General features: G+C 36.3%; 1 protein-coding gene across 8 annotated transcripts in view; it reads right to left on the bottom strand.

Annotated features, from left to right (window-relative positions):
- LOC135223644 (unconventional myosin-XVIIIa-like) overlaps positions 1 to 13,301 on the bottom strand; it is a 1,035,943-nt gene that overhangs the window by 184,146 nt on the left and 838,496 nt on the right. For all 8 annotated transcript variants that reach the window (XM_064262281.1, XM_064262286.1, XM_064262283.1 and 5 more), the window contains one exon: positions 10,715 to 10,804. In XM_064262281.1, the coding sequence (XP_064118351.1) occupies positions 10,715 to 10,804 (90 nt within the window). The remainder of the gene's footprint in view (positions 1 to 10,714; positions 10,805 to 13,301) is intronic.

The following is a 13,301-nucleotide window of genomic DNA, read 5'->3' as shown; positions in this document are numbered from 1 at the left end:
GACAGCAACAGGATAAGGACAGATAAAAAATAGATGAGAAACGAGTAAAGATTCAGTTGCACAAGAAAAGGCCGGAGCATTGGATGACATGTACAAAGAGCTGGAAACACCTGAGGGGGAGAGAAAAATTCACAGAATTGCAAATTCGAGGGACTAGAACACCAAAGACTATTCCCATAAAAACAGGTTAAGAATGGGAATGGAGTGGTTTTATGCAACGAAGATAAGATAAAAAAGAGATGGGGAGAAAACTATAAACACCTGTTAAATGAAGAATATCCTAGGAAATTCTTTGAAGATGGATTCCAGAACCTTGTTCAGAAACATACTATTAGCAGGAATGAAGTGAAGAAGGCACTAAAGAAGATGAAAAGTTGTACAGCAACAGCCCCGGTTGGAATTCCTGCAAAAGTGTGGAAGAGCCTAGCAAAGAAAATATAGTCAGGAAAAGATACTAAAAGAATGGAAAGAAAGCTTTATTGTGCCTATCAATAAAAAGAAGGGTGACATCCAAAATTGTACAAACAACAGAAGAATAAAGCTAATGTCTATCACCAAGAAAAATCTGGGAAAGAATAATGGATCCAAAAATTAGGGAAGAAACATCTGTAGGTGAAGAACAGTTTGGTTTCATGACAGGAAGAGGAATGACAGATGTAGTGTTTGCCCCCGACAGATGATGGAAAAACAACGGGAAAAGTAGAACGGACTGGCAGATGATAGAGTCCTACACCAAGAGGTTTCGATGTGTATGCGAGTAAAGGGAACACTGGAGAAATATGTAAGGTTGGTCAAAGATATGTATGAAGGAGCAAAAACGCCGGTTAGAAGCAGTGTTGGGTTAACTGAATGGATATCACCAAGAGTTGGTTTACATCAGGGATCTGCTTGAAGTCCATATCTTTTTGACCTGATTATGGATGTGCTACTCAAGGAATAAGCGATCAAGGCCCCCGGTGCATGTTGTTTGCTAATGACATCGTGCTATCAAAACTAGAGCAGTGGAGGAAGGTACTAGAAGACAGAGGATTAAAGATCAGTAGAAAGAAAACTGAATACCATAGTTTCAATGAAGATCCGAGATTAGTATGGAAGGGACAAGGTTGAACCGAGTAGAAAATTTATCTTGATTCAAATGTAGCTGATGATGGAAATTTTGACGCAGAAATAATACACAGGGTGCAAGCTGGAGAAAGATGTCAGGTGTCTTGTGCAACAGCAGAATCAACATGAAGGTTCAAGGAAGAGTGTATAAGACAGTAGTGAGACTAGCTTTGATGTATGGAACAGAAACATGGCCGGTAAAGAGAGTGCAAGAGAAGAAATTAGATGCAGTAGAGATGCAAATGCTCAAGTGGATGTGTGGAGTGACAAAAATGGACAGGATCAAGAATGAATGAATAAGGGGAACTACCAAAGTCGTAGAACTATCAAAGTAGGTCCAAGAAAGAACACCACAGTGGTATGGACAGGTGATGAGAAGGGATGAGACAAATGTAGGGACGAGAGTGTTGCAGATGGGGTTGCCTGGTGGGAGACCGAAGAGAAGGTGGATGGCTGTAATTCATAAAGATCATGAAGATCTGCAAGACAAACAATTGTCAGAGGACGATGTGTTTGACCAAACCAGGTGGTGGAATACTGTGAGAAACATTGACGCCCACATAGAAGTAGGAAAAGATGCAAAGAAAGAAGATATATATATATATATATATATATATATATATATATATATATATATATATATATATATATATATATATATATATAATATCCCTCATATCATTATGTATTAGTAATTTTAACAGTCATAACACCATGTGGGGCTATAGTACTCAAAATAATGATAATGATGAAGTCGTTGAGGAGTGGGCTCTGTACAATGATATGGCAATCATACACGATGCAAAAGATAAACCATCCTTTATGATTGCCAAATGGAGAAGGGGATATAACCCTGATCTGACGTTTGTGCCCTACCCCCCAAATCAAAGCATACACCAATCACTTTAGATATGAAACCAGTTATCAGGCCTCGACTCAAAATCAGTCCTCAGATCTAATTTTCGAAAGACAAGATGGGAAGACTTTACACAAGGCTCATTTCCAAGATCTCCACCATTGAAGCAAGAGCAGAGAACTAAGAAGACTTCCAAAAGGTTGTGTGGGAGGTTTCCAACAAACATATCCCGAGAGGATGCAGAAAGACCTTCATCACTTGCCTAACAGATCAAAGTAAAGACTTATACAAGGAGTATGTACAAGCATATAATACAGATACATTCGCTGAAAATACTATCAACCTAGGTAAGACCCTAACAGCTTCCATGGGAAATGGAAGGCTAGAACGATGGCAAAAACTGATATGCAACACAGACACGACCCATAACAGCAAGAAGGCACAGACTACTATAAAGAAACTGAATACTGAAAAAACACTCGAACAAGAGTGGCCACCATGACACCGGATGAAGTGGCAAATCAATTACTACTCAATGGAAAACCACCCAATAAGAACAAGGATACCTCAAGAAAGTGAAGTCTGATGGACTGCATCATGCGAGAAAGTGATGAACAATCCAACTGTTCACCATGAAAGAAATCCAAGAGGCCATAAAACACCTAAAACCTGGCAAAGCAGCTGGACTTGACGGTATCACAACAGAAATAATACAACACTACGGTACCAGAACCAGATTTGGATACTTGCTCTCTTTAAAAACTGCACAACAAGTCTAAATATCCCGAAGATATGGAAAAGAGCAAGAGTTGTGGCCCTACTAAAACCTGGAAAAGATCCAGAGAGTAGAAAAAGCTACCGTCCCATTTCCCTTCAATGCATTCTCAACACACTATATGAATGAATGATAATGGCCCGCATGTGCCCTGCAGTGGAACAACAATTATCACCAGACTAGGCTGGATTCCGACCAAAGCGATCATGCTTTAGTCAAATACTGAACCTCACTCAATACACATCGAGGATGGTTTCGAGGCCAGACAAATTACTGGTGCAGTTTTTGTAGATCTGACCGCTGCATATGACACAGTAAATCAACGAATGCTTCTTCTAAAGCTGGCCAAAGTTGTTTGTAACACAAAGATTGTGAAGATCATACAATCATTGCTCACAAACCGACACTTCTTTGTTGAAATGGATGGCAAGAAGAGCAGATATCAAACACAGAAAAATGGTCTCCCACAAGGCTCTGTTCTGGCCCCATTACTTTTCAACATCTATACAAATGACCAGCCAGAGTTTGATAACATCCGAAGGTTTATTTATGCAGATGACTTATGTATCGCCACACAAGTGCTCACATTCAAAACTATCAAAAGGAGACTATCAGCTACTCTTGAACATCTCACAGAGTACTACAAACGTAACTCACTTAATGCCAATCCTGGAAAGATGCAGGTGTGTGTATTCCACCTGAATAACCACCGGGCAAAAAGAAAATTAAACATCTGGAATAATGAGAGACTTTAGCATGCTGACTTCCCTGTATACCTGGGAGTCACATTAGACCGAACCCTGTCTTTTGCGGAACATGTAACGAAACTCAAGTTGAATGTTGCCACAAGAAACAATCTACTAGGCAAACTTGCTAACTCTAACTGGGGAACAGATCCAAAGACACTGAGAACAACAGCTCGGGCACTATGCGACTCTACTACTGAATAACACTCAGCAGCATGTGCAAGATCAAGCCACGCTCACAAAATAGATCCTGAGCTTAACAACTCATGTAGAATAATAACTGGCACCTTGAAACCAACATCACTTCCCGCACTATACAGATTGGTGGGTATTGCACCACCACACATCCGCAGAGACATCTATGCCAGGACACAAAAGCATAGTCAAGAAAATGGTCATAGGGCCTCAGCAAGAAGAGTGAAGTCCAGGAAGAGCTTTATGACCGTCCATAGTTTGGATCCTGAACAGCCAGCCCAACATACCCTTGAAAAGTGGAGAGAATGGGACCACTAAACCAAATAAACAACATCCAAGTGGAACAACCCTCTCAAGAAAAGAATGGCTAACATTAAATAGAGCAAAGACCAGCGTGGGTAAGACTGGAAGCAACACCTATAAATGGGGACTCTCGCCCACTAGTGAGTACCAGTATGGCGATCCAGTACAAACCATGCAGCACATCCTTCGTAAATGTGAACTGGGACCCACCTGCACAGATTAAGACCTCTTGAACACCAATGAAGCAGCCAAACAATGGATCCAGTACTGGAGCGACAAGATATGATGATCGTGATAAACGGTAATTATCCACCTATTATGATGTACATATATATTGTTAGCACCATCTATTGATCGCTATTCATAATGTACATTAGTGCAAGCAATTACCTCTTTTTTTCCGTATGTAATCCTTGGAAAAGTTTACTTCCAAACTCTGTACAGTTTAAGCTTTGAGTTCATTATCCAGTGGCTTACGATTCACTTGTTCATAGCAGTTATTAAATGGTTATTTGTTTTTATTGTTGTTAAATATTCAGGCGGGATTTGGAATAAGTAAAGTTTTTATTTAATTTTAACTTTAGTTTGTTAATTCACCTCGCATATTTACTTTACCTACATTAAGTATTGCCCTCATCACTGGGAATTGATGAATAGTTCAAGTGGAAAGCTGAAGTTGTGAATATATAATATATATATATATTATATATATATATATATATATATATATATATATATATATATATATATATTGAAAACAGAAGCAGCCACTCAAACAACAGACAAATTGGAGTAACGGATGATTTCCTTTTTCACATGGCAATAGATTTCGGGAAAAATGTGTCGGGCTATTCAATGGACAATTACCCACTCTTAATCTTATGTTAATCCCAATAAACCCACGAACCATTGGATCTCTTTTCCATGTCAAGGTCAGGATTAACCCCTTGTTTACTTCCGGTGTTATTTATAATAAATAAAATATAATTGTTCTAGATGTGATCTCGGCATGTACATCGGTTGTACCAGAAGGCACCTAAAAGTCAGAATCTCCAAGAGTTATTTTTAGAACAGGCTATCAATGATCTAATCCCGATCAGTCTAATATAAGAAATCACAGCAAAATTTGTAAGACATATAGATGCTAAGGAGTTTAGTATTGTGGGGAGAACCCAATAAGAAGAAGAGTTAACCATGCTTGAATCTATTATGATCAAATTAACTAACTGTCCCCACCCTTAATCACCAATCAACTTCTACCCAGCTGTTCATCGCCTAAAGTACCTGCTGTAACCTCATTGTAAATACTCACTCACACCGTCCCCCCCCCGCCCCAACCCCAGTGCATGGCGTTTCTCTTATCAGTTTGCTTTACACTACCGGTGGGTGGGAGTCTTTTGCTTTTCGTGTTGGCCCTGGCCTTCTTCTGCTGTTTTGTTCTTTATTCTTCTATATTCTATTAAATGTTTTTCTTTTCTAAATATCTTTCAAGTATTTTTAAGGTTCTCTTTTTTAAACTGTCCTTTAACATTGTCTTAACAAGTATATAATGTGTATACCGTTTATTGTTTATACACAATTACTATTTAAGTTCACCGCTTTTTCAGCCTGTAAAATGTACCGAAAGATACGAAACGTCGGCCTATTATTAAATGAATAAAAAAAACTCCTTTCCATTACTCCAATTTACCTATATATATATATATATATATATATATATATATATATATATATATAATATATCTATATATATATATATATATATAAATATATATATATAATATATATATATATATATATATATATTATATATATATATATATATATATATATATAAGTATAATATTATAGTGTTTTTAGTCTTCAGTATATTGATGTTGATTTGTTTTTCCAATATGGATAGTTGGATTTCACCAAACGGTTGATCTTCTAATTTTAAGAAGGAATTAGTTATCACTGATCTTGGTATCACTTGTTCATCCCTTGTTTGTTAAAAAGTAGAAGATCAACCATTCGGTGAAATTCAACGAGCTATATTGGAAAAATATAACATCAAGATATTGGAAATTTAAAAAAATTTTGAAGATGTCTCGAGAAAAAGAAGACATTTTGAAACCTTAATACCACCAGAGTGGAGACATTCTCTACGTGAACATTGCCACGTGAAGATGAGGAGTAAAGTGTATCGGAAACTTAAACGTAAACACGACAATAAAATGAAATAGCGGAACGAAAGAAGCCCGGGGACAACACAACCAACGCCAATCATGAATGTGTCGTCAATTTATCAAACAAACATCTACATAGAAATGTCCCTTAGGCTATGGTTTAAATTCTGCCTTATCAACTGGCGGTATGAACAGTGTAGAAATGACCAAAGGTCTGTGCACTTAGAAAAATAGCATAGTGATTTAACCAGTGAAGAAGTGAACATAGTTAAGCGAGTGATTTATGGAAATATGAAAAAGCCACACCACAAACGTCTCCAGAAGATTTATGGTTGCCATCAATGAACAGAAAAAAGATAAAATTATACACATGATAAAAGCAGACAAATCAGGTTCTCTTGCAATCTTAAACAAGTGAATAAAAAAGATGGCTTGTCGTTTGGGTGATGATAGTTCTCATTAAGAATGAAATAAGAACCCGTTAGACAACGTGAATAGTGGTTTCTATACGAAAGTGAAAGCCTATTAAATTAAAAGGTAACGAAAGCCATATAAGAAATTTGTATGACCTCTCCATTGTTACCGTAGATGTATGGAAAAAAAACCCACGAACAACCTTTCGTGCCAAGCCAATTACCAGCTCTGTTGGTTCCGCATCTTTCAATCTATTGAAGTACCTACAAGGGGATATCCTTGATCCATTGTTAAGTACCACTACTCACAAAAGTGCAAATTGATGATCTTCCGAGTTTTTATCGGAATTATCAGAGATATCCCATTTTCTAAAAGTACTTCAACGGAACTGATTATGTGTGAGAAAACGTAAATTTGATTTTAATGGTAAAATTTACTCACAAAATTTTGGTATGGCATGAGAAACCCTCTGTCCCCAGGGTTAGGTAACACATATATGGATTTTTTTAAAAAGAAAATATTAAAAACCTAATTCAGAGCAATGTATGGTTCATGTATGTTGATGACATAATGTGTGTACGGCTAGGGAGTAAGGATGTATATAAAATTTTGCCAAGTTATATCAATTAGTACAATCAATTAAATTCACTATGGAAATGGAAAATGATGGGTGCTTACCCTTTTTGGAATCAGTTTACATATACTTTTTAAGAGCATTACGTATATGTTGCCCTAAATATATTGATGAGGAAATAGACAAGGTTAGGCATACAAGCAACAAATTGAAATATCCTGCCAGTGTATTAAATAATGCATTAGAAACGGCAAAAAGACAATGTAAAAAAACCAAAAAGAACCTTACAACACAAAAAATTTGCTTGTAATATGAAAGATATCCCTCATCTTTTGGTGTTAATATCGCATTTAAGAACAACGAAACGTGTGCTTATCAAGAACTTTTCGAACAATACTAAAGGATGTGTAGTGTACAAAATTCAATATAAGTCTTGTGACAACTTTTATATTGGCCGAACGGGTCAAGCACTGGAAAAGAGAATAGAACATCATGAAAAATGTGAGATATGCGCAGATATGCTATCAACTGGGAAAAAAGGATTGTGTATTTTAATAACATACTGGAAAGGAATATCATTGAATCTAGCTTTATAAATGAAATTTACAGCCATAATATGAAAATCAGTCAAGGGATGTATAAAATTGAACCTTCAATATCAAATGAAATTTGTAAATTGTTTAAATTTTAAGGTAAGCAGTAAAGATGTAAGGATATAGAATTATCATATTTGTAAACACAATAAGGGGGCAGCAATGCTAATGAGATTTCCAACCCCGCCTCCTTGACACCTGTCTAAGGTCGGTATACGTTTATCAGTATTGTCCTTTAAGATATACACGTTGTGATTTTTGACCAAACGAGTTTTGAAGGCCACTCCTACCTTGACAGCCGCATGTCAGTAGATCTGCAGTCTTAAACGGTTGCGTACGTTCGCCAGTACTTTCTCTGCAGTATATGTATTTGTGACTTCTAATACTATGTATCAGTCCTTCGTCAATGGGTTGGAAGTAAGTCGAAACCGGCCAGGTCTTGCACCCTGTCTCTTATTTCTAACCTATTGGGTATGTGATTATTATATAATTATTAGATATATTATATAATATATATATATATAGATCTATAGACTATATATATCGATATATCGATATATCTATATCTTATTATATATATATAATATATATCTATATTATTATATATCACTATATCTATATCTATATAATATATAGATCTCATAATATATATTCTATATATTATATAATATTATATATATATATATATAATATATATATATATATATATATTAGATATATATGATCATTCGTGCTACAAATGTCCTTTAATATCTAATTTGCTCTACCTCGGAATTGATATAATTTCATATATGTACTGAAGGGGAATTTTTAGTTGTTAATAATTTCATCCCCTCATGGGATCGAACCACCATCCAACGGACAGGAACGAAATCAGGACCGACAGTGATGTTAGTGATTCGGCAAACAAGTGAGGTTATAAGTTTATATCAATTCTGACCTTACATAAATCTCCGTCGAACTCGGTTTTTTCGTAATTAGAATCGATATAAAACCCTCTCTACCATGTTAGCCAATTCAAACATTTGACGCATGTAGCCATATTATGAATAATTATCACATCACCGTGATTCATATAAATCATTCGAGCTACAAATGTCCTTTAATATCTAATTCGCTCTACCTCGGAATTGATATATTTTCATATATGTACCGAAAGGGAATTCTTAGTAGGGTCGAACCACCATCCATCAGACAGGGACGAAATCAGGACCGACAGTGACATTAGCGATTCGGCTAACATATGAGGTTATAAGTTTATATCGATTGTGACCTTACAAATCACCATCGAACTCGGTTTTTTCGTAATTAGAATCGATATGAAACCCCCTCTACCATGTTAGCCAATTTGACGGTGATTTGTAAGGTCAGAATCGATATAAACATATAACCTCACTTGTTAGCCGAATCGCTAACGTCACTGTCGGTCCTGATTTCGTTCCTGTCCGTTGGACAGTGGTTTGATCCCATGAGGGGACTAAATTATTATCAACAAAAAATTCCCCTTTGGTATATATATGAAAATATATCAATTCCGAGATAGAGCGAATTAGATATTAAAGGGCATTTGTAGCTCGAATGATTTATATGAATCACGGTGATGTGATAATTATTCACACACACACACACACACACACACACACACACATATATATATATATATTTATATATATATATATATATATATATATATATATATATATATATATATATATATATATATATATATATATATATCTATATATATATATATATATATATATATATATATATATATATATGTATGTATGTATGTATACACGTATAAGTGTGTATAAACAAATAAATAAAAATAAACTAAAGCTACAGGTCAATAAACTACAGAGGGTATGCAAAAGTAGCCTCAAACAAGCAACAAGTAGGTACCATCAAAACAAGGACTCAAGCCAAAATCTCAAGAAGGAGGGCCAAGGTGCGGAGGGAGTTAGCATTTTGATTCGGTGCGCTTAATAATGTACTGTTTCTAACTAATTAGGAGAAATGCAAGTGGAAAAACTTGTGAATAAAAGCTATATAGAAAAAAAATGGCAAAACTGACAATGGTCAATTGTGCACAACAGCGCATCAATAATTTCTCACACAAGTAGCCTATCCATTTGGAAAGCCTTTCATAATAAATATTTTCTCAGTTTACCACAGGTGTTTAAGCGTTTCTCTAGCATTACGGGGCTAAAATGAAAATTTTTAGAAAATTCTGAACATGCTGTACACACGACCTTCGTGCAAGTGTATGGAATATCTGTAAGCATAAAAAAGAAGCACAGAATTAGAATATTCTTCTAGCCTACTGTTACTCAGCAATACTGCGTTTCGAAAGTCATGCAACCGTAACCGCTGATATTAAGTCGGAAAATACAAAGATATAATTACTATACTCACCCGTAAATATTCTGGAAGCCACTGGAAATTTCATGAGCAAAAAGCTATAAACTATCACTGACGAGTGAAAATGGACATCTCACTTCCTGCAGATATCGAATGCTAAGTATATAGGCGGCAGGCTGGAAGACCACTGCATACGCTTATTGTAACCACCGCACAACTTTCTCTCCCAGGCAATCATAGTACATACTAATAACCTCTATCTTTTCAACTGTTTCCTTACAGAGTAAATATAAAAAATGTGAATTAAACTGTGATACTGTATGCTAGGGTTTTCATTGCCAAGCACTCGTAACGGGGATTTGTTTCAGAGTAAAACGAAGTGTCTACGACAGAGACGAGCCATATTGAATATCTACTGATATGAATTCGTCTCGAAATCTCACAGACCATCAGAATTCATCTTTCAATTACTATTGCCATATATATCATTGCATATACCATATCATCTAACTTTCCAATAAATATGAGCATGTATTTCATGTCTCACCGTCTGCATTTTCATATTCTGGTCTCATATGCCTCTTCTTTAATATGAATTAGATAATAGGTTTTCGGTACTTACCCTCGCCTCCAATTTGTCATTCTCGTGCTTGAGATGTCCACGCTCCTTTTCCACCTTATCCAAGCGAGCTCGAAGGATTTCCAGTTCATCCTACAAAATATGAAAACAGGAAAATCACATTTATGACTGAAGTTTAGACGAGCAAATTGTACAGAAACACCTGTCATCTTTTTCCATTCAAAATACAAATGCATTACAAACCAAAAATACCAAACATGGCATTAATAATGATAGCCAATGCTACTGGCAACCACTGTAGCCCACAGAACATAGGAATAAGGAAAAGAAAAAAAAAGGATCCGGTGTATCGACGAAGAAAATTATAAATTTCCCCTTTACATGACGACAAGCTGTACTATAGCTAGGTGACACTACGTATATATATATATATATATATATATATATATATATATATATATATATTGTATATGTATATATATATATAATGTGTGTATATATATATATATTATATATATATATATATATAATATATATATATATATATATATATATATATAATATAGTATATATATATATATATATATATATATATATATATATATAATATATATATATATATAATAATAATAAAAGGAATCAGAAAGAAAATTCCAAACCTTGATAGACACCGGGAAGTAACAGTCACTGAAGCCAGCAATCTGAGGAAAACAAATTTCCAGAGTAAATATTGGAAGGCGCGACCTGCAGCCAGACGGTAGCTTTGGGGCCAGATGATGAGTGGAGAACCTCCTCCTTTTACCTCGGTAAAGCAGTGATTGGATGCATGTGTACATGTGTACAGAGAGAGAGAGAGAGAGAGAGAGAGAGAGAGAGAGGAGAGCCTCAACATAGGTTTTACCAGCTTGGAGTGACCGCTACACAACAATTCGTATGTGACCTCCACACCCGAATTCTTACTGGATGCGAGAGGCTCGATGACATTATCATAAAAAAATTGGAGAAAAATTGGAGAACTGGATGGAAGGAGATAGAAAAAACTAGGTTTTTCTAGGGCGTATCATAATTGGCAAAGTGACAAGTTCACATGATCAAAGTTAACACAAAATAAAAAACTGGATATGAAAAGCAAAGGGAGGTTGGTAGGTGTATGAATAAGAAAGCATGAATAGAAGATGGCTGCATGCTAGAAAAGATCACTGATAATGAAAGAATATAGTAGGTCAGATGACAGAGCAAATCAGACCCCATTTGAAATAGAGACAGCGTAAATGTTGCACCTATGACAAGTAAGGTGATTACTTAAAACTAGAAATGTGTTAAAAGAGGGAGAGAGTGAAGGAAAAGTTATGCAAAAAGCCTTATGCCAGATACTGTAAAATGTCTTAGAAATAACAAAAGCAACACCTAGTGACTGTTCAAAGTCCAATAGAGGAGAGGGCCAAACATTAGTGACAAACGATATGTGACCAGTTGATACTACCTTACAGAATCTTTGTATGCAAAATAACATTTAGATTCAAGCTGCTGAAAACAGTATGAATAGTTAGGTTACAAATTCTTGCCAGACTGTAGAAGTTAAAGAAATAAGATGGCAGTTAGAGGAATTACAGTAGTCTCCTTTCCTATGGGTAGCTAAAACATTGCATCTTTAGAGAAGGTTAAGTGCATTACTTAAGGATCAGGCACTAAAGAAAACTAGGCATGGAGCCACTCTATCCACAAAACCCTCAGAAATTCGATACAGGCCTGATGTCTCGTCAATTTTGACAAATAATAATAATAATAACAACAATAATAATGAGTGGATGGATAATAATAATTAATAATAAATAAATAATAATAATAATAAGAATAAAATAATATGTTTTGTTAAAATGACTGCTTGTATTTCAGGCAGCTATTTAATTCGTTATAAAGGAGTCTTCTCTATCTTTCTGATGACGGCTTTCCTCGTTGTTTTGCTTAGACTGGGCGAGCAACGCCCAAACCAGGCAATTGGTAAAATTCGGTTGAGTCATTTGATTTATTATTGCGTTATACAATTCTCTCTCTCTCTCTCTCTCTCTCTCTCTCTCTCTCTCTAACGCGACGTTTCCTCCTGATCGACAGGACATTATCAAGCGATAACTGCTGAGGGACTGAATTCCAGTGGTTGTTGTTGTTTAAGATTAAGCTGGCCTTGTGCCAGCACGGGCTCTTGCTCACAGAGCAGCCCGTAATTCCAGTGGCGAGTCCATCTCCTTTTATCGTGGTGTTGCGAGCTCTTGGGTACGGTCAGAGCACCTCTCCGGCAGGTTAGGGTTCTCATTGGTTCCCGGGAAGGTGACTCATACGGCGGGCGTTGACGATTCTTGCAGACCTTCTCAGGTGGGGGGTATCACCGGGAGCCTCTTGATTGGCTTCTACCTGAGTGACGTCACCCCTGGTATTATTCTCATGTCCGGTGTTCGTTTCATGCGCGCTGGTACTTTCGTTAGCGGGGAGGGGTGTGGTCCTCCTCACACACGTCGGCATCAGGAATGCTTCTTGGGTGGTATTAAGGGGAGGCTTTTCCTCGAGGATGAGCAGCGCTTCTAGGAGACGCAGACGTCGTGGGTCAGGTTGCTCTCCCGATGATCTTAATATT

Source organism: Macrobrachium nipponense, chromosome 10 (assembly GCF_015104395.2).
Source record: "Macrobrachium nipponense isolate FS-2020 chromosome 10, ASM1510439v2, whole genome shotgun sequence".
NCBI classification, from domain to species: Eukaryota; Metazoa; Arthropoda; class Malacostraca; order Decapoda; family Palaemonidae; genus Macrobrachium; species Macrobrachium nipponense.
Note: the sequence above shows the minus strand (reverse complement) of the source record. Positions and strands in the feature narration are given on the sequence as shown.